The following is a 22,781-nucleotide window of genomic DNA, read 5'->3' on the forward strand; positions in this document are numbered from 1 at the left end:
TTCTCGTCATTGAGAACTTTCTCACCCATTTTATATTAATACACATTAATATTTTTATTTTCCTAAGTTTAGACGTAGGGACCCAGTAAAAATATTAATTATTTTAATATCTCTTCATCTGGTTGGAATTTTTCCAAATGATTTCCGGGTCTTGGAGATCTCATGTGCCTTAGCCTCTCCACCAAATTTCGTGGCTAGAGCACATCCGACGCTACCAAAAATAAATAGTAGCTTTTTAACGTCGAGGGGCATCCAGACTGACCAACATGGCAGCTTTTGGGTGGCTTTTCAGTTGCTTACTTCTCAACAACTGAGTTGCAGTGCAACAGTTAGCAGTGGCAATGCTATGGGCAGCATGATGCAACATATTGAGAGGGAGTTGCAGTACAGATACAATAGTGACAGTGGCAGTGTCATGGGCAATAGTACAGATTGCAGCAGCACAATGGATGAAGGGCAGCAGGCCAAGCATCAGCAACGCAGAGGACCGATGACGTGGATCAGTGTGATACTTCTGCTGGGAAGTATTGCTAGAGCACATTCCTTGCTAAGAGGGAGTGTTAATTTTTTTGGGTAACTCCAAAATTTTGTGGAGGGGCTAGAACACATGAGATCTCCAAGACACATAAATTGTTTGGTGAAATTCCACCCTGATTGTATTTTATTAAAATAATTGATATTTTTAATGGGGTTCCTAAGTCTAAACTTAGGAAAATTAAAATATTAATGGGTATTAATGAAAATATGGGTGAGAAGCTTCTAAAAGATGAGGATCGAGTCTAATTTAATCTTAGTCTTTGATTAGAGATTAGATCATGGACGTTGATTTCTCAACAGGAAAAGTATACAAGGATGCTTGGGGTTAGTTGGAGAATACACACAGAGAGATTGAGGAAATCGATTTTCTGAGGTGAGAAGTTCTTAGGAGGAAAATCGATTGGAGAGATCTTGCAGCTGAGGGGCAGGGATAGTTCGGGAATTTTGATAGAGAGGCAGAGAGAAGCTTGTGGAGGCAGCGCAATAGCCAGAGGATGAATGCTAGGCCAGTCTGTGCCCACGCATTCTTGACATAGAGCTAGAAGGGTGAGTGCAGAGGAGGAAGCTACCTTCCACGTAGATAGATGGAACTGCCGGAACAATTGAGAAAGCTGATGCAATGGGCAGAAGAGCTGATGCAGAGCTAACGCAGAGCCTCAGAGAGCTCCACGCAAGCCCACATAGTTTCTGTGAAGGGGCAGCACAGTTGTAGCCGGGGCTAACTAGTTTTGCTGCCGGATCAGACAGAATCTGCTTGATAAAGTGAGGTAAAACTCACTCAGATTTTTCGCCATTGTATTTCTCTGTCAATGGTTTGCCGAGAGGGCAACCAACATTTGTATTCAAAAGTACTGCTTAATAATAGAAAACCCTTAGAGTTGCTGCATCGGTTTTCTCACATTGGGTTTTTCCAGGGACGTTTAGTCCAAAAATAAGTGTGTCCTGTTTGTCATTGTCTCATTTCTATTTGATCTATATATTGGTGTAGGCTACAGTGTATTTGCATTATTATTTTCAGAATATTTCTGAAAATAACTTGTTAAAATGAAGAACACAAGTAGGTAATGCAAAGAAGTTACTGCAGTAGGATTTCTGATTTTTTAGATTCACAAAATTCACACCTAATGGGGTCTTCTTCATATGACAATGACTCTTTTGACCTCTTGACCCTAGGAAAACCCTAGAAGCACTCAATGGGAGCTTGACCTATAAATAAAAGATCTTGAGCATGAAACCCATGCTACAAAAATAACAATAATAAAATTTTCTTTCCTCTTACAATATACAAGAATCAAATTTACATTGGATATTTATGAAGACCGAACCTAGTTAAACATTTCAACACTCTTGTTTACTTTGACCTTGGATGAGCTCTTGTTGAATATTTCAACCTTACGTTTCATGTAGTGTCCTTTCTGAGGGGTTTTTATTGGAAAGTCTTACTAGCTCCACCCAAAGCTCTCACATTTATTGAACCTTTGCATTGAATGAGCCACCTTCCCTCACTTCAAACCTTCCTTAGGTCAATTATCTATCACAAGTGAGTCATACTAGGACTCTTCCTGTTGGTGAAACTCTAAGAAGAGAAGGGGACTTAGGCTGTGGTGACAGTAGGCCTCTATCCCAAGTGTTGTTGTGCCCTCTAGCTTTTGCCTATTCACTAGGCCTGCTAGTTTGTGTAGCAATAGGTACTCCTCTTCTCTAGGGTATGCTCCAACACTACCCACTTCTCCATCATTTCATCTTCTTCACTTCCCAATGCCATCATCATAGCGAAAAATGGAAGCAACAAGATAAGGCTAAGCTATATACTCATCATGTTTGTTGAAGGTTGAGATTATTGCTTGCAATAAAATGAGGGAGTGGGAAAGAGGAGAAGAGAAGAAGAACATCTACATTCTAGATTCATTGAACATTCAACATATTTTTACACAAATGTTACATGGAAAAAAAAAGAATGGGATTAGACCCTACCTCTTTGGCTCTCCAACAATCTCCCTTCAATCTCCCAAGCTTGTAAGCTCCAACAATCTCCCACAATCTCCTCAAGCTCAAACCCTCTCAAATGTTGATTTGTGGTAGCATCAGATATGCTCTAGCCATGAAAATTGGTGGAGAGGCTAAATCACATGAGATCTCCAAGACCCAGAAGTGGTTTGGGGAAATTCCACTCAGTTAGAGAATTATTAAAATAATTAATATTTTTAATGGGGTTCCTAAGTCTAAACTTAGGAAACTTAAAATATTAATGGCTATTAATGTAAAACTGGGTGAGAATGTTCTAAATGACATGGATCAAACCAAATCTAATCTTAGCCGTTGATTAGAGACTTAATCTCGGCCGTTGAAGACTCAACAGGAAAAGTATAAGAGGAGGCTTGAGGGTCGGTTGGAGATACACCAAGATTGATCAGTCAGTTCGATTTTCTGGAGCGGAGTTTGCTGAGAAAGTCGAACAAGTGACCTATTGTAGTGAGGGGCAGTGACTACATAGCAGAGAGGCAGAGATAGTGCCTGAGGCTCAGCACAGTGTCCAAAAGAGGCTGATGCAGAGGCAGCCATAGCTACACAGAGGCAACAGGAACCACGCAGAGGCAGCTAGAGACTGCGTAGAGGCGAGGGGCTTGCGTGAGTGACGCAAAGGGAAAGAGAGCTGACGTAGAGAGGCAGAAGGCTGACGCAAAGGGTTCTAGAGCTACACAGTGGCTAGCAGGGCTGATGCAGAGCCTTGGAGAAGCGCCGAAAGGATTTTCGTGGGGCAGACTTGTGCTGAGAAGTTGAATATCTGTCTTGGAGAAGAGGTATTACTGCCGTGTAAAAATCTTTGTTGGGTGAGCCAGTTTGGCACCCTAGTTGTACTCAAGAAATCTGCATAATAATAAAACCCTCAGAACTGCTGCACCGGTTTTCCCGCATTGGGTTTTTCCGGGGACGATTGTCCAAAAATAACAGGGTCCCCTGCGTGTTTGTCTAATATTTCAGTTGCTGATCTTATATGTGTTAAGGTTGCATTTGTGTTTATTTTCAATATTTATATGAATAAATAACTTGTTAAGGAATAAACAAGTAGGTGGAATAAACCAGATAATGCAGTAGGGATTTCTAATGGGTAACATTTAGAAATTTCAACATCAAATGGTCTTAATATCTCTTTCTCACAAGTGAAATGGTGATAATGACAGAGGGGAGGAGTCTTTTTATTGTTTTGGCCCTCCAAAAAGTCACCCCTCTTTTGTCTTGTCCACGCATGGAATTTTAGGGCAGGAGTGTTTTTTTTCATGGGAGCAATCGTAGAGCGATTGTTCCTGTATCGCTCCCCGCAGTTAAAATTCGCTCCTAGAGCGATGGGGAGCGATACAAGAGCGGTTAGGGACTCGCTCCCAGGAAACCAGGGAGCTAATTTTCTTTCCTCAGAGCGCGCTCTCGAATTCACTCTTTTGAAGTTTCTAAGTTTACTTAATTTAGAAACCCTTCATGCACTTTTTTGATTTATTCCTACCTACTTGTTAATTTTTCTTTAACAAGTTATTTACAAAGTAAATACTGAAAATAAACACCAGTGCATGCTCAACATATTACAGATCAACAGCTAAAAGAAACAAGAACACACCACATGACACCATTATTTTTGGACCAATGTCCTCGGAAAAACCCAATGCGGGAAAACCGGTGCAACTATCTGAGGGTTTTCTTATTAAGCAATATTAGAGTACAATCTGGGTGCCGTAACTGGCCTACCCAACAGAGAATTTCTTTAGTAGCTATACCTCACAGTTTGAGAGAAATCTCCTCGCTGAAACCCTGGAAAACCCCTCTGGCAGCTCCTCAGCACAAAACTGCTCTTGCAACCCCAGCATCTCTGCCTAATCTGGATTGTGTCAGCCCCTCTGTCTCACGCTGGCCCTGTGTCAGCCTTTCTTGGCCTGCGTTAGCCCCAGGAGGCCTTGCATCGGCTCTGGGAGCCCCTGCATCAGCTACGTTGGCCCCTTTGGTGCTCTGCGTGGCCCTGCGTGAGCCCTTGCTGGCTCTGCGTCACCCTCCTTGGCTGCTGCGCTGCTCTCCCAGCACAATCTCTGCCTTCTCTGTTCCTCTGTACTCAATGCCCCTCAACTGCTCTCCCGATCACTAATTCTATCACTCTTAGCAAACCCCGCTCTAGAGAATAGAATGACTGATTATCTGGTGTACTCTCCAAGTGACCCTCAAGCCTCCTCTTATACTTTTCTTGTTGACGATTCAGCAGCCGAGATTAAGTCCCTAATCAACAGCTAAGATTAGATCTGGCTTGATCCATGTCTATTGGATCACTCTAACATAAATTCATATTAATACTCGTTAATATTTTATTTTCCGTAAGTTTAAATTTAGGGACTCCATTAAAAATATTAATTATTTTAATATCTCCTGATCTGTTTAGAATTTGCCCAAACCCTTTCTGGGAATTGGAGATCTCATGTGCCCCAACCTCTCCACCAAATTTTGTGGCTAGAGCACATCCGATGCTACCCAAAATCAACACTGCCTCTTAGCGAGGACTGTGCTCTAACAATACTCCTCACTGAGTATTACTCTAATCATCCAACATCGGTACTTGTGCTGATGCTAGGCCTTCCTGCCGAACATCCTCTGCACTGTTGCCTCCTGTACTGCTGCCCATGGTTCTGCCACTGTCACTGCTGCATCTGTATGACAGCTCCCTCTGCATCCGTGCTGCTGCCGGTCCTTCCTCCCAGCACTGCACCTTCTCTCATCATGTTGCATCGTGTTGCCCACTGCTGCACTGCAACTCAATTACTGAGAAGTAAGTAATTGATCTCCCAACTGACCTCCCTGTTGGGCTAGAAACACCCATTGATGTTGAAGCTCCCTCTGCCGCTGACAAGTGCTCCCTCTCTCTGACCTTTGCGCTGCTGCAACAACTCCCTGCATCTCGCACCGTTGCACACCTCGCTGTGCCTTCTTGCACTGGTGCAACACTCCTGTGCCTCTCACACTGCTGCAGCTTGCTAGCTCTGCGCTGTCTTGGGACTCCTGCACGTTAGCTCTCTCTGCTGCTCCATCCGCATTTGTCTCTACCCACTCAGCCTATCCTGCTACTCCTCGTCGGGGCTCCCGTAGCAAGGTCTAATCCAAGAGGCTGGGTACCTCGAGGATCCTGCCCTCATCGCCTGTAGTCTGCCTGACTACAGCTTGATGTCTCCCCACTTCCGCTCAAGTGGTGCGTGTGCACTCATGGCATAGTCATTGTCTGTAAAAACTTCCTTCTCTGCTCGTGTTGGTGCTGCCTTAGTCTCGAAAGACTCTCCCTTACTCTTCTTCCTTGGGCACTAGGTCGCATAATGACCCATCTCCCCACAGTGGAAGCACTTGATCTTGGAGAGATCTTTGTTCTTGTGCTTCTCCTGCTTTCCCTCAAATGCCAGGGCCACATCCTCCTCCTCCTGCTTGACCTTGATCCCTTTGCTACTGCTACCTGTTTTCGATTGCCGTTTGATCTCTTCCTGGCGAAGAGCTACGCACATCTCGTCCCAAGGTAGGAGAGTCCCTCTGCCCAGGATGCTCTGGACAAACACTTCCCACTCTTCTGAGACAGCATTCAGGGCTGTCCTCACCATAAGCTCCTGATCCGGTGTCGCTCCTATAGTAGTCAATTGATCTCGGATCTCGTTCAATCCTCCAAGGAAGGAGTCAATCGATTGACCCTTCTTCATCTGATACGACCTCATCCGGTTCTCGATGTAGCATTGTTCTCTGCATAAAAGTATGCTGGTATAGGTTCTTGAAAGGCTCTCACATCTCAACTACTGTTTCCTTCTCGACTATATGTGGTACCACATGATCCTTGACCCCGTCAAGGATAATGCACTTGGCCCTCGCCATCGCCTCCTCGTACTTGTCATTATCATTTGGGTCGACTGGGATAGCTATAACCTTCAATGCAAAGTTCTTGACACAATTCCTGTCAAGCACTGATAAGATTTTGGCCTTCCAGACTGCGAAGTTCGATGCTCCGTCCAGTTTATCCTGGTCTCTTACCCCGTGTAGTGCCATGACGCTCCTCTACTTCCCTCCTGGAAGTTCTCTGTTCGACTCCTCTGAGTCTCTTCTTCCCGTCTGGAAGTTCTCTTCTGGACTCTCTCTGAGTCCTGATTGCCCTCTTGGAAATCCTTCTGTCGCTTGTCGAGATGCCTCCTACTATGATCGTCTTGTGCAATTGCACTGTTGATCCGGGTTCCTTAGCTAGAAACCCTCGGTAACAACTCCTCTGGCCCTGCTCTGTCAGATACTATTCTCACTACAGTACCTCACCAGCTCCACTCTGCAATATTCTTGCAGCTTTCTAGACCCCAACAACTTACCTCTCTGTGAACTGTGTTAGCCCCTTTGCGTCACGTTGCCTTTGCGTCACCCTGGATGGGTCTGCGTCAACCCTGGGATGCCTTGCATCAGTCCTCTGGCCCTGTGCGTCAGCAACGCTGGCCTCTCTAAGGCTCTGCGCAGTTCCTGGCTTCTTCTACATGGCTCTGGCTGGCTCTTTGTCACACTTTCTTGGCTTCTGCGCTGCTAGAAACAACTTCTGTCACCTCGGGACAACTGTTTTCTGCTGCTATTTCTCTGCTTTGCTGATGTCTTTTAGTCCTCCTGTGATCTGCAATCATGCTCTGATACCATGTTGAAGTTTCTAAGTTTACTTAATTTAGAAACCCTTTATGCACTTTTTCTGATTTATTCCTACCTACTTGTTAATTTTTCTTTAATAAGTTATTTACAAAGTAAATACTGAAAGTAAACACCAGTGCATGCTCAACATATTACAGATCAACAATTAAAAGAAATAGGAACACACCACATGACACCATTATTTTTGGACCAATGTCCCTAGAAAAACCCAATGCGGGAAAACTGGTGTAGCTATCTAAGGGTTTTCTTATTAAGCAATATTAGAGTACAATCTGGGCACTGTAACTGGCCTACCCATCAAAGAATTTCCTTAGCAACTATACCTCAGTTTGAGAGAAATCTCCTGGCTGAAACCTCGGAAAACCCTTTTGGCAGCTCCTCAGCACAAAACTGCTCTTGCAACCCCATCGTTTGCCTAATCTGGACTGCGTCAGCCCCTCTCTCTCTCATGTTGGCCTTGCGTCAGCCTTTCTTGGTCTGTGTCACTCCCAGGAGGCCCTGTGTCAGCTCTGGGAGCCTCTGCGTCAGCTATGCTAGCCCCTCTGGTGCTCTGCGCAACACTTGGCTGCCTCTGCGTGGCCCTGCGTGAGTCCTTGCTGGCTCTGCGTCACCTTCCTTAGCTACTGTGCTGCTCTCCCGGCACAATCTCTGCCTTCTCTGTTCCTCTGTACTCAATGCCCCTTAGCTGCTCCCCCGATCACTGATTCTATCTCTCTTAGCAAACCCTGCTCTAGAGAATAGAATGACTGATCACTCTAGTGTGCTCTCCAAGTGACCCTCAAGCCTCTTCTTATACTTTTCCTGTTGACATATCAATGGCCGAGATTAAGTCCCTAATCAACGGCTAAGATTAGATCTGGCTTGATCCATGTCTTTTGGACCATTGTAACATAGATTCATATTAATACACATTAATATTTTATTTTCCCTAAGTTTAGACTTAGGGACTTCATAAAAAATATTAATTATTTTAATATCTCTTGATTTGTTTAGAATTTCTCTAAACCCTTTCTAGGAATCGGAGATCTCATGTGCCTCAACCTCTCCACCAAATTTCGTGGCTAGAGCACATCCGATGCTACCTCAAATCAACATGCTCCCATACGGGAGTGAATCAGTAGCTCACTCCCAGGGTCGCTCCACTAGCGCTTCTGAGCAGAGCGTGTTTCGGGAGTGGATTCAGGGGGGGTCACTCCCCACAACCTTGAGTCTAATTGAAAAAGACTCCAATGAACTGAAGCTCCAACACTACGCATGCAATCTATTGATGACCATTCCAGTGAAATGAAAATCAACTCATCAAAACTGAAGCCTATCTTATGAATTCACATTCCTGATAGAGAAAGATAATTCAAGGTCTTTACTAGCTAAGGCACAAGCTGGAAGACCTTCCTTTGCTACATTTTGAACATTTCTTCCAAGGATTTTTGGAAAATGATGCTTCCGATGCTTCGCTTCCAAATAATGCACCCACTTCGTCCTCATTTCGTGCAACATTGTGGTAAAGTTTTCAATGTGCTGACCACCATGTCTTGCTTCATCTTCTGACCTATTCCCCTCAATTGTTATTGGATATCTTTCATCTTGAGCAAATGCTCCTAGAGGGATGCATGCTCATCCATTATCCTGGAAAAAAACACATTCTTCAGGAAGAAAGCTCTGCCGTTGTCCAATTTCTCATGCAAATCTTTTAGGTGATTCCAAATTGCTGAAGAAGTCTTGCCTGTCTGGACCCTCTGAAAGCATCTCATCTATCATGGACGACTTAATCATCATCATAACTTCTCTGTCTTTCTCATCAAACTTATCTTGGTCTTTACTTGCAACTGTAGGCTGGGTAACTTTACCAACGACAGTATCTGCGAGTCACTTGTACTAAAAATGGTCAACATCTGCTGCTTCCATGTGTTGTAGTTCTTCCCTTTGAATCTCTGGCTTGCTTCTAGCATGATGTGACCCCCTGACTCCCTTCCATAGGTGAAGGTTAAAAATAACCCAAGAACAGAGGAACACGATGAAAAACTTGCAGATTTATAACAAGTCTGCCTACTAACAGCCCAAAAACATGTAGATCTAGAAAAATCTGCTTACCACTAGCAAGATTCAAATGTTCTCTTAACCAGCTGAAAAAGCATGAAAATCTAGGCAAATCTGCTTACTACCAGCCAAATAAAACTTAGATCTGCTCTCAAACAGTTGAAAAACACATAAATATAGGCAAATCTGCTCATCACCAGGTGAAAATCACATAGTATTATTAATAGATAGCATCAAAACAGTCAATTTCTACTTGCATCTACTTACCAATAACAAATCAGCAGCTAAAACTTCTAGATCTGCAAATCTGGGCAACAATATAGGAAGAAAACAGCTTCTTTCTCTTCCAATTCATTTATATTGTCAGGAAAGCGAAGAAATAAAACTAATCTGGGATGTAAATTGATTTTACAACATTTTTTTGAGCAATTCTGTATGGATTCTCTACAATTGTATGACTGTAATGTGTGAATATTCTGTACAACAGCTGGGAATGACAGCTGAAAACAGCGGTTGGAAATTGCTGTATGGTTGCTGAACCTGGAAACAGAGTTCCGATTTAGAAGCAAATTGACTTTGCTTCAAAATCAGAAAAAGAAATTGACCTTGTTTTAAAATTAGAAAAATTAAACAATACCTGGTTTCAGCAAAACCCTTTTGGCTTTTCATTGTGCCATGCCAGCAATCTATCAAACCATTGCTAATGACAGCAGGTCCTAGGTCTTCATGCTTTCATAGATTTTGTTTCTCTAACTGAGCTCTGGTACAATATTTCAGAAATCGAGGACATAAAGAAATCAAGATAACTAGAAAGAGTTCTCCGTATTGTATTACTTAATGAGAGTAAAAGCTTACTTATATAGGATCAGAAGGAAGTTGGGTCAATCCACTTATATGGGATAGACCAAGAAGCACAATAAAGTGAAATAAGACATAAAAGCATAAAATAACATAAATTCGAGTTGACGGTATTAATGCCCAAGTCTAATATTTAATTGACAATTATAAGCTAATATTTAGTTTAACAACTAACTTAAATATGCTAAGAGTATACCTCAAAAGTATCCTCCGATCTCCCATCAAAATAACAGGATTCTAACAAAATTCCATAAGCATTTGATAAAATTGTTTTCTATAGGTTACTTTGCTTTATCATTTGTGTATACGTGAAAGGAACATGAAATATAATAATTTTTTTATCATAAGAAATGGGATAGACTTCTATATTTCGTTTTGAGGACTTGATGAATGATTTGGCCAGTGCTTATTCATGCCCAATACTGAGTATGGGATAAAATCACTGAGTTTGATGCTATTAGACAACAGAAATTGTTTTACTTCAGAATCCAGATAAATCATCTCCTCCTCACCGCTCCTTTTGGCCAGTGGCACCATAGAGCATGTTGCAAACACCAGAGATAGCAGCACAGATGGTAGCAGAGCTGTTCGAGAGTACCCCCTTTCTTGACCTGACCCACAGCCAGCTTGTCATACTAATTCCAATGGGATTAGAAAGGTAGCTGCTTCCAGTCATATCCAGACCAGATCTTGTGCACTGGAGCACATGACTAGAATTTCCCTTCTATTGGAAGGGCATAAATCGCGTATGGCTCAGGAGAGCTTTTTAGAGTATTTCAGATTTGCCTAGGGTAACCCAACCGACTTTGTAATCTAGGTCATTCTTATGTTATTATTAAGCTCAGTATTGATGACTTTCAGTGATAGGTCAATCTAAAGGCCCCTCCTCAGACTTGGGCACACATTAAGAGAGCTCTTGTATTTCAGTTTTTACTAGTGATCTTGCTAGCTCTTTTTCTTTTGTGGCATCCTCTGTTTTGAGTCTTGACTGTCTTCACATTCAAGGATGTACTCCATTTTATATGGTTTGTCCATTATGGATTTACCTCCATTCTGTCTAGATATTATGCTATATATTTATTAACTTTGTTTCTCCTTTAGGCAGGATAGGCACTTCTTATTTCGCTGCTATTGTTTGTTGTATTTACAAGTCCCATTGACCTATTTTGGTCATTATAGGACATTAATATGATTTTTGTTGTGTTTTCAAGTCCCATTTACCTCTTTTAGTCAATTATCAGACACTAATATGATTTTTTTCTTTTATCAAACAGATATGATGATGTTATATTGAAGCTAATTAGAGGACAGTGTGCATTGAAAGTTAAAACTCAGATTGAATCAGATGTATAATAGAAATGGGTTTAAATAGCATGTTCATTCTTTTATACACTCCTTCTAGATGCATATGTATCTATTGATGAATAAAAGAGCAAGCAGAAAACGATTATGAAGTCCAGAGAATTTGCAGTCATATCATACATTTTCTTTAGCTTTAATCTGCTCAACTTCCAAGATTCTGTTATGGAGAAAGGCCTTGATATGGATAACCTATACCTGATTTAACAATTCTTGTGCATACATAAATGCATCCATGATTGGGAGTATTGCTCACCATATACTCTCGTATGTGGAAGTATATTCAATTATAAACCTCTTTCATCTACTGATGATTCATTTTAGGACCACATATTTATTCTTCCTTTGTTAGATATGGGCCTGAGCTAACTGCTATCCTTTGGAACTTAGCTTTATAATTTGTTTTATGGATCTTTGGATGTTATATAGGATCATCCAAATGTGTAAAGCACTTCTTTAAGGAATTAGATAGGATTTTCAGGAAATTATCTGTTCATACCTTTTAATTTTTTTATTGAAAATTTCAGGTTGTATATCTATGCAATTTGTTCCATTTGTTTCCTGTTCTTGATGTCCATCTCCCTGCCTTTTCTTCCATGTAAAGCTATCTGATTGTACTTGTGTTTCTGTTTGTTGTCACAGGTCCCTGCAACCCCAAGGGTTAGCAGAAACGCTTTGTGGTTCACCTTTGTACATGGCACCTGAGATTATGCAATCTCGGAAGTATGATGCCAAGGTGGTTGATCATGGTTTAATCTCGTTTATAAACTATTGGTCGTGCACTTAAAAACAAAATACATCCTTGCACTCATATTTGTGTATTCACATGCAGGCAGACTTATGGAGTGTGGGTACTATTCTGTTTCAGCTTGTCACAGGAAATCCACCATTTTCTGGCAATTCTCAGTTTCAGGTTTGGACTAGCATGAAAAAAAAAAGCAATGTTCTGTCTGAATTTTATTATCTTCTGGTCGAATTAAACTTACATTCACTGCCAAGAGCTGCATAAGGAGGTTATGTCTATGCCATCTCTTTTGCTTTTCAGCTAATGCAAAATATTATGAGGTCAAATGAGCTACACTTTCCACATGACATTGTTGGAGATCTCCACCCCGATTGCATTGATTTATGCCAAAAACTATTGCGTCGAGATCCAGGTTTGTTTACTTTTTCAATGCGTTTGAAAGTTTAAAGATTAACTTTGGTAATCTTATTTATGAAGTAACACAATCATATAAAAGGAGTGAACATTGCTCATACTTTAATATTTTTAAATAAATATAAAATTCGATGAGGTTTGTTTTATACGGGCAGTAGAGGTAATGATGGTTATTACCAGATGCTCTTTCTAGGGATTGGTCGAGTGGAGCATGAAATCCATGCATAAAATGAATTGAATTATGGTAATTTTTCTTTTTGAAGTCTAGACTTTTTGGATTGATAATGTAATATTTGTGTTGTGGCAATAAGAGTTTTCAAGTAGTTCCAAATTGCAATGGATTGAGTAAGCATTTGTACTTATTAGACTGCTGTTTTTTAAGTCTGGCTTATGGCCTTCAATGAAATCTTATACATGTTGAATTGTTGATAGCTGTGAAATTTGGATAGATGCACTTGTGAAAGGGTAGCAAAATTTGCATTGCACTAGAATATGCAAAAGAATTTGGACAGTTGGAGCGCATTCAAAATTAAGTTCTTTTTGTTTTTTTTTTCTTTCTTCTTTTGAAAGTGCATTTTGTATTAAATTGCATAGTAAGATCATATAATGCATTGCATTAGGGGGGCTGGAGAATGCCTTAGTGAATCACATGAGTAGGACTATACTTGGTAATAAACATCCTTTGGGTAGAAAAATTAATATTGACACAAAATAATGGCTTGGAAGCCTTGCCTGCTTCATGAAAAATGCATTCTCAGTTTTTTCATCTTCCATTTTGTGCTTAGAGAGGATGGGAGACTTGACTTGTGAAATTGAAGATTCAGAATGTTTGTTTTCCAATTCAACTTTCCTTAGACTACACACTCAAGAACAAATGAAGATTAAAATGACAACTGTTTTTTTTATCTGATATATTTAGTCTTGGATGCCTTGCTTACCTTTTGCTTGCTTCAAGACCTCCTATGCATTGTAACAACAATGCTCAAACAACCTATCTCTGCAAATTTCTTGCATTATAAACTATGATAGGCCTGAAGTAATTTTTGATGTTCATGTTTTGTTGAGAAATGACAACAAAAAATTCCAGTTTAATTTGTCCTTGAATTAAATTGTGAATTAAAATAGAATTCTTTTCTCATAGCAATTTGAAAATAATTAATTAAGTTAAATTAACTTAATTAATTTAGAAAATTCGAATTGGAAGTCGTTTAGAAGACATGTATATGTTCTCCCTAACTTATAGGAGTTAAGGATGAGTTATATATGAGTTGTAATTAGTTAACTCAATTTATTGAGTTAAGTCTAGTTAAATTAGTTCCAATCAGTGTTAGGAACTAATAGTGAGTAAACAGTCAGTTGGGACACTAGTGACCTAATTAGTGCTACTCTAGTTAACTGAAGATTCCACTGTCAGAAACTCTTGCATGTTGATTTTGAGAAAGACCTAGTTGAGACTAGAGTGCAAGGACAATGTACTATTTGTTTTAGATTTTTCTGAGTTGCACTGATAATGCATGCAATCAGGAACTGATCCTTGAGGGATTGCGCTATTTTTAGAGGCTTTATTTCCTTTTAAATACAAGTTATCCTTCATAGGAATTACACATTGGAATAGAGACTTGGAGAGCTTGTGGAAATGCTAAGCTTTGGCCTTGAGCTTGCTTATGAGTTGGAGATTGAATTGGCTGAGTGTTGGGATTGTTCTTGAGAGAACAAGCATTGTAATTTCATTTTGATTTTCCGGATTAATACAAAACAAATAGTGGGGTTTTGAGCTATGGCTTTCCCCGGATATTTATTGTGTTATGTGCCTTTGATTCTCTTCCTCTATTGATTATTGTTTGCTCGATGTTTATGGGCTTCCGCTGTAAAGAGTAGAAGTAGATTCTTGTCTCTTTTTTTAGTAGATTACAACTTGTGAATCTACAGGTTTTTCTACATGTTCGCTTTTGGAATTGCAATTTCCAAGGCTATATGGTTGTATGGATTGAGTTATTTGATGAAATATTTATAAAGGATTTACCTTCAACCTATAAGACATTGCATAAGGGATGATAATTCTTGCCATATAGCTTCTTTATTCCTTTAACACGCTTTGGTACCATGTCACAAAAAATATATAATTGGAATGTTTTGGTGCATCAGGATCCTATCATTGGAGCAAGATCATAGGCACCATGCTCTATTGTTGGCATGCTTCCTTGTCTTTTTACATTTCCTTTTGCACTAAATCATGGACATAGTGCTTCTCATCATGCTATTGATGGTAAAGGGTATACTCATATTGAGATTATTCAAATGAAAAATGAGTTGCTATCTTTATTGATGATTTGTTTGTCACCTTCACGAGGGCTTTCCTCTTACTACAACTACCATATTTCCTCATCCATATTTTCCTATTTTCAGATGAGGATTTGGTTGGTGCTAGTCTACTCATTGAAGATATAAATTTGATGAGCAAAGTAGGCTTAAACATGTTAGATTGAAATGAAAGATGAATTTCCATCTCCATTAGGCACTGGTTCATTGCATACATGAGGACTTTCCTCTTACTACTACTACTACCATATTTCCTCATCCATCTTTTCTTACTTTTGCAGAAGGATGTGGTTGATACTAGTTTACTCATTGAAGATATCAATTTGATGAACAATGTAGGCTTAAATATGTTCTATAGATTTACAATAATTTGATAGATTTATTCTATGAGTTACAAACTAGGGGTTGTTGTTTTAAGAAAACATGTAATTGCCACCCATAGTGCTACACGTTGCACCTTTCCTTTTTGTTTTTGTTTCCTCCGCGAATGTCTTTTCTAGTGAAACCTACTGTGTATTTCCCTTCATTCCAAGGATGGTACCTAGAGTAATCTGGATTCTCAAGGCTCAAGGCTCAAGGCTAGGTCAATATAGAACAATTGGCTTACGAAGAGTGACAAAGTGGGACTTTTACCTGACAGGGGAGGATAACAACCTTCCTCTCATCCACTTGATCCACACCCATTTGACAAATGTTGCACATCTTTGTGATAGGGCTAGATTGCAAATAAAAAGGATCTAGAGAGGAGAAGAAAGGGTTTGGATTTTTTCTTTCTTTGGAAAATATTGTAATTTCATTATGGATAGACAAAAATTACATGATGCTTTTGGCATATAAGCACCAACATTTAGGTTTCATAAAGTGTGGTCTTTGAGAGACCTTTCCTTGTAACTCTAAAAAATGCACGGAGAGTGAACATAGCCTGTCATAAAAGGTTCAGGTCTATATAGCTAGCCTATTACATATTGTTCATGCCGCTTTACATAACGATTCACTTCAAATATTTATATTGGTGATCAATTGTCCTTCATTCCATAAAAACCAATAAAACCAAAGTTTGAGATGAGATATAGGGTAAGAGGCTTCATGACATTAAGTTGTCATCCCTGTATTCAATCTACTCCCAGTGCCCCTGAACAATAAAAGGTTTGGGTTTGCAGTGCTTTCAAACCTAATATAATATAAAAATATTCCTAAAATGTCGGATTTTTAATTGTATTCTTGAATTCATGTTGTTTATATCTCTAGAATGACGTTCTCAACTATAACATTCATTGCACTCCCTTATGGTTGGAAAATGAATTACTTATATTTTATTTCCAGTATCATGAGTAGCATTAATTACTTGATATGTATGTATGTATGTGCACACACATGTTATGGTTAACTTTACAGGTTAGCTCAAGTGGTTTCTGTTTGACTTGCAATGCCAAAGTCATAATGGCCATGGAGGTCATGAGATTGAATCCACCTAGGTCCCTTGGGGTTAGGCATAGCTATTGTCCATCGGCAACATTTACCCTTGGTTGTGCGTGCCATTCACTAAATGTGAAGCACCTAAAGGGTTTCCTTGAGGAAATGTTCCATGGTGTGCACACACACACACAAAATGGTTATGTTCGTAGGTATTTTTCAAGTTCTGAAGTTTCCCCCCTTTTCCCCTTTTTTTGGTTCCTTTTATACATTTTTCTTAATATACCATTGCTATTTCCAACCTACAATTTCTTGAAAATTTAGCCAACAAGCTTCTAGTTGTTCCAGATACCTGTCCTTGCATTCTGAATGTTCCCTTGTTTGTGCATCACTACAAGAAATCTAAATATACCACCACCTTAGGAATACTTATAGGTGAAAAGAACAACAAATTGTAAATCAACCTAGACCCTACTTCTAAATAGAGTCTGTTGTCGCCTGATCCACACCTAGGTTAACGTGGAGAAATCTTTAATCCACTTCATGTGGCCTTGGCAGCAAGTCTCGAGTTGAGAAATTGTCACTCAATTCTCAACTCCTTTGTCTAAGGTAACTCGTAGCGAAGCCAAGGGGGTTGTCCCTATGAGAAAAGAAAACTAAAGCTTTATTAAGCTAAGTTAAACAACAAATGTCTAGGAGTTAATGAACTACACAAGAACACATTAATAAGATAAATTACAATGTATCACTTTAAAGCATGTAAATGACTTCACAAGTAAATGAAATAATCATAGGCACATAGAACCATCCATAAGCAAGAGATATAACAATAATAACCAAAAGAATGAAATACTCTTAAGCAAATGATATAGCAAACAAAAACTAGTGCCAAACAGAGAGCACTTGTGAAAGTAAATGCCCACAATAAGAGATGATTGCTTGAAAAGTAAAATGCTTGTCCTTGGAAATGAAAATGCCAAAAGTAAATGTGACAATGAGAGATGACCAAGCATGAATGTTGTAAAATAAAATGTTGTCGAATGTTCTTGGTACATTTTTGTGAAGTTAGATTTCACTTGGATTTAGAGAATTAATGAATGTAAGTTGACAGAGATGTGGTTATCCATATGAGTGCGCAATGTGATATGTGTGATTGCAACAAAATAAGTCAAACTAAGGTGTGTTTCCTCTTCTACCCTTATCCTCGTTGGGTTAAGGAAAACTACAAGGAGATCCAATAGGAGAAAGCTAGCTTCAATGACTCCTATGATTTCACAAGTCAGCTCGTTACAAGGAGATCCAACACTAAGGGAATCTAGCCCCTAGCCTGATTTCACAAGTCAACTCGTTGCAAGGAGATCCAACACTAAGGGAATCTAGCCCCTAGCCTGATTTCACAAGTCAACTCGTTGCAAGGAGATTCAACACTAAGGGAATTTAGCCCCTAGCCTGATTTCACAAGTCAACATTTACCAGTTGTCCCCAATCTCACAATAAAGGAGAATATAAGTGGTTTTCCCTATTAAACTAAGTTAACCAACAAAGTTTTTTGGGTCCTGTGCAAGGATCAGGTTAGGCCCGCAATGACCGAGAGCATAAGAGAGCCTATTGGGGGTGTTAGCCACCACCTGTGGGTAGTATCTATTACTTACAATTTTGTGGGTGATATCCCTAGGAGAAATTTTTTCTCTAAGATGGTCCTCAACCGGCAACCACCAACCCTTGCAACCACCAACTAGCTCGTTGTGCCACTTCTCAGCCACTTGAGCCAACCATGTGGTCCCTCACCCATCTGCCATGATCATATGTATGAAGATGGGCCTCCCGAACCTAAAAGTATGCCTTGTCATTTGGTAATTGAGTATTGTAGTTTGCTTATCATGGACACTTATGGGCATGGATTAATGGGGGTATTTGGCGGAAAGAATGGGCAAGGTCTGTGCTCTTGTCCCCTAGACCCCTGTTGACCTTGCGACCTCAACCTACCTACAAGTCAGTGAGAAAAAGCCTTCAACCCCACAAGGTGTGGTTGGTGGCAGGGAACTAAGAGAAGGGGCTGTCACACTAATCCCGACTCTCTCCGTTTGAGCTATCTCCTAGGTTAGCTAAGGGGGGTGGTCCCTAATGAAAAGTTAATTTGGAAAGGATGTGAGTTTCTAGGAGAATAGTTAGAGATAAATAGATTATCACTTCAAGATTTATAGGAAAAAAATTGATATGAGCAATAACCATCATAAAATAAGCATGAAATACATAAACAACTAGTGCATTCGAAGTATTTGCTCTTTAAGAAATGAAATTGTAATTTGCTTAAAATGATGTGAAATGCTTTCAAATGGAAAGCCAAAATAACCCTAAAAAGTGAAACACTAAATTGTTATCACAAGATACTATAAATGCTTTCAAGATGAATAAGTCTACAAATCAAAGAATGGAAACTATCTTGCTCAAAAGGATACGAAAAGAACTCAAATGTTAGACCAAGATGACAACAAAGCATGTTACAAAAATAATCTACAAGAGGTTAGGCCAAAGAGTATGAGCAAACTCTCCTCTTTGACTAGCCATGACTTAGCTCTTTGAAATAGCCAGATATTGATAAATGAAGTACAATACATAAAAAATATTTTTTTCCAAGCTTGATATTTTAATGCAAGAAATAAAAGCTTTAAAAAACTTGAAAGAATCACTGCAAGACACAAATAAGATATAGATGAGACTTTGGAATTCAAAACATGCGGGTTCTCCTTGAATATTTTTCAAGAATGGGTTGATTCCTCTGAGAATTTCCCCTCACTCTTGAAAAACTTGATTGGATAATGATTCATATACAAAACTTCACCACAAATCATTAAATCGACATGAAATTAAATAAGTGTAGTGGAAAGAATTCCTAGAGATACATCTATTATTCACTAGAAGATTTCTTTTCCTAATGAAAATAATTAATTCTTATGCTAATATGAGATAGCTGCATATTAACATAACTTGAAACAAGCATGAAAGAAATAATGATATGAGGAAATAAATAGAAGCATAACAAGAAGTCAGGAATTTACCACACATGCAAGGAGAAGAACACGATTACGCTTTACTCCAAACATTGTTGTATTATATTACATGTAGTGAATACAATCCCGTAGAGTCTCCTCAAGCAAAATAGCTTGTATTACATGATACAATATGAGAGCCCATGGCTCTATTATATAGAGAATTGGGAGCAAATCCCAATGAAGAATGACAATGAAAAATGGCATTTGAGTTAATCCCAATGTATAAGTGCTTAAACAAGTGGCATGAGGTGACAATCCCAAAGAGAAATTCGAATTTGTTGAATGAAGCTCCAATGCCAAGTGTAAAAATCGAATTTTGGCAAGTGGACATCATTTTCTTCTTCCCTTATGTGTCAAATTCGAATTTTATGATAGAATGACAAGTGTATATGGGTGGTAACCCATGCGGGGACAATTTCCCACAAAAATCTCCACCAAATATTCTCCCAAATCCTCCCAAATGTGCATTAACTTCACAAATTCGAATTTCCAAGTAAGCAACTTTCTTCTTTAATGTCATAAATTCGGTTTTATTTGAGCACATGTCTTTTCCTTGATTTTAGGAGTCCACATCACCTTGGGACTTCACTTTTACTCCCCCATAATTTTCCACCTCATTTCCACAACATTTAGCACAAGTGGATATTTATTTTTCTCCATTTATTTAATTTATGGCTTAATTAATTGCCAGATTTCCCATTAAACTTAGGAAAAGTGGGTTTTGAGGGTTTAAAACACACTTTTAACCCATCAAAATGTGTCATAGTAGAAAATTGAGGGTGAGAGGTGTAAATTTCATTACTCATACCCCATACAACTTCTCTAAACATAACTTATTACATTACAAGTACAATTTTATGTGCAATTTTTGACCTGTGGGAAATTTAAAAAATTAAAAAATGACTACTTAGACCTAACCAAATTCCACGAAATTTTTTGTGTGATCTAGTATGGTAATATACATCGACTCTAGACACTAAGATGTGTTAAGGGCTCAACCTTCAAACCGTCACCCCGGCTTTGGGGTAAAAAGTGAGTGAAAAAACCCAAAAAATTATCCGCCTCTGAAAAAGAAAAGATAATTAACTAAATAAAAAAAGCTCCAAGGTGTACTCATTTGCTGATCAAGTCCCAACATCCTAGGCCTGTTACATACTCAAAACTCATCATTACTGGTATTACTTATTACAATTCCCCGTAGGGTGTGGAATCTAGGTACATGAAAGATGATGAGAAAATAGAAGTAGAGTTAAAAAACTCTGTTGCCAATGATATCTGATGGTACAAGTGTCCTCTAGATCATCCTTGGGCATGGAGTCTTCATATAATCATCAGGTGCCACTCCAGTGGTCAACATTTCGCTCCATATGGGTATGCATGCTAGATATGAAGTGATAGTGTGCAAGAACCTAGAATTTGCATCTACCGACAAAAGACATATATCAGCAGTATTCATTCAAAAATATCATCAAGTACATAAATGAAGCAATGGAAATTTATTCTAAAAGCATAAATGACAATTTATTCATGAAATAAAATGACGAGGGATAAGGTTAGAAATATGATACAGAAAGATGCCCCATAGCATTCGATGTCCTTAATGAAGTTCATGTTGAGAACCTGCTTGCTTTCAGGCAGATCCATGGCCTGCTTTTCTGATGTGCCATGTCCAATTTTGAATATTTGAGGACCTTGATCAATCCCAACACTGTGTTGTACATGGTCATCAGAGTTACCAATTCCTTTCCGCTTTTTTCTTTTCTTTCTAATAGATTGTGATTTTGATGTTGAGGTGATCAAAGTAGACCTTTCTCCGATTTTGAAGATGATCTGACATGGGCGATGAATCAATCTCATAAGTATAAACCTGATTCTCCTTAGTTTCCTTGTGTTGAAGTTTCTAAGTCTAATAGTTAGAAACCCTCCATGTACTTTTTAATTTATTCCTTCCTACTTGTTCTGATTAATTAACAAGTTATTTACCATGTAAATACTAAAAATGAACACAAGTACATGTTCAACACGTTATAGATCTTCAAATGAAGGAAACAGAAACAAGCACACAAATGACACCATTATTTTTGGACTAATGTCCCCGGAAAAACCCAATGTGGGAAAATCGGTGCAACTATCTAAGGGTTTGATTTATTAAGCAGTTTCAGAATACAATCTGGGTGCCAAATCCGGTTCACCCAACAGAGAAAAATCTTGGCAGGTACCTCTCTTTCGGAGACAGATGCTCTGGCTGAAACCCCAGATAAACACTCCTACAGCTCCTTAGCTCAAATCTGCCCCACAAAAAACCCCAGTGTCAACCTAGGGATTATGTCAGCTTCTTCTGCCCTCTGTGTCAGCTTTCCCGGCAGTTCTGGCTATTCCCAGTAGTTCCGGCTTTTGCCCTCTGCGTTTGCTTTCCCGACAGTTCCTGGTAGTTCCAGTTGTTCCCAGTAGTTCCGGTTTTTGCCCTCTGCGTCAGCTTTCCCGACTGTTCCGGCAGTTCCCGACAGTTCGAGCTGTTCCCGATAGTTCTGGCTTCTACCCTCTGTGTTGGTTTGGGGTAGCATCGAATGTGCTTTAGCCACGAAATTTGGTGGAGAGGTTGGGGCACATGAGATATCCAATACCTAGAAAGGGTTTGGGCAGGAGATATTAAAATAAATAATATTTTTAGTGGAGTCCCTGAGTCTAAACTTAGGGAAAATAAAATACTAATGTGTATTAAAATAAATCTGTGTTAGAATGGTCCAAAATACATGGATCAAGCCAGATCGAATCTTAGCCGTTGATTAGGGACTTAATCTCGGCCGTTGATATGTCAACTGGAAAAGTATAAGAGGATGCTTGAGGGTCACTTGGAGAGCACATCAGAGTGCTTAGTCATTCTATTCTCTAGAGCGAGGTTTGCTAAGAGAGATAGAATTAGTGATCGGGACAGCAGCTGAGGGGCATTGAGTACAGAGAAACAGAGAATGCAGAGATTGTACCGAGAGAGTAGCGCAATAGCCAACGAGGGTGACGCAGAGGCAGCAAGGGCTCGGGCAGGGCTATGCAGATGCAGCCAAGTGCTGCGCAGAGCACCAGAGGGGCTAGCGTAGCTGACGCAGAGGCTCCCAGCGCTGATGCATGGCCTCCTGGGGCTAACATAGGCTGACGCGGGGCCAGCACTGGGCTAGGAGAGGCTGACGCAGTCCAGTTTGGGCAGACGATGGGGTTGCAGAGCAGTCTTGTGTTGAGGAACTTCTTGAAGGATTTTCCGAGGTTTCAGCCAGGAGATTTCTCTCAAACTGTGAGGTATAGATGCTAAGGAAATTCTTTGTTGGGTAGGCCAGTTTCGACACCTAGATTGTACTCTGATATTGCTTAAT

General features: G+C 39.6%; 1 protein-coding gene across 1 annotated transcript in view; it reads left to right on the forward strand.

Annotated features, from left to right (window-relative positions):
• The window catches only part of LOC149218705 (serine/threonine-protein kinase ATG1c-like), a 370,274-nt gene that overhangs the window by 171,462 nt on the left and 176,031 nt on the right, over positions 1-22,781 (forward strand). Inside the window, exons 6-8 of the mRNA XM_089384128.1 lie at positions 12,115-12,208; positions 12,305-12,385; positions 12,518-12,629. Of these exons, the coding sequence (XP_089240254.1) occupies positions 12,115-12,208; positions 12,305-12,385; positions 12,518-12,629 (287 nt within the window). The remainder of the gene's footprint in view (positions 1-12,114; positions 12,209-12,304; positions 12,386-12,517; positions 12,630-22,781) is intronic.

Source organism: Pinus tabuliformis, chromosome Q (genome assembly GCF_031772625.1).
Source record: "Pinus tabuliformis cultivar Carrire ecotype Pingquan chromosome Q, CPIR1, whole genome shotgun sequence".
NCBI lineage: Eukaryota > Viridiplantae > Streptophyta > Pinopsida > Pinales > Pinaceae > Pinus > Pinus tabuliformis.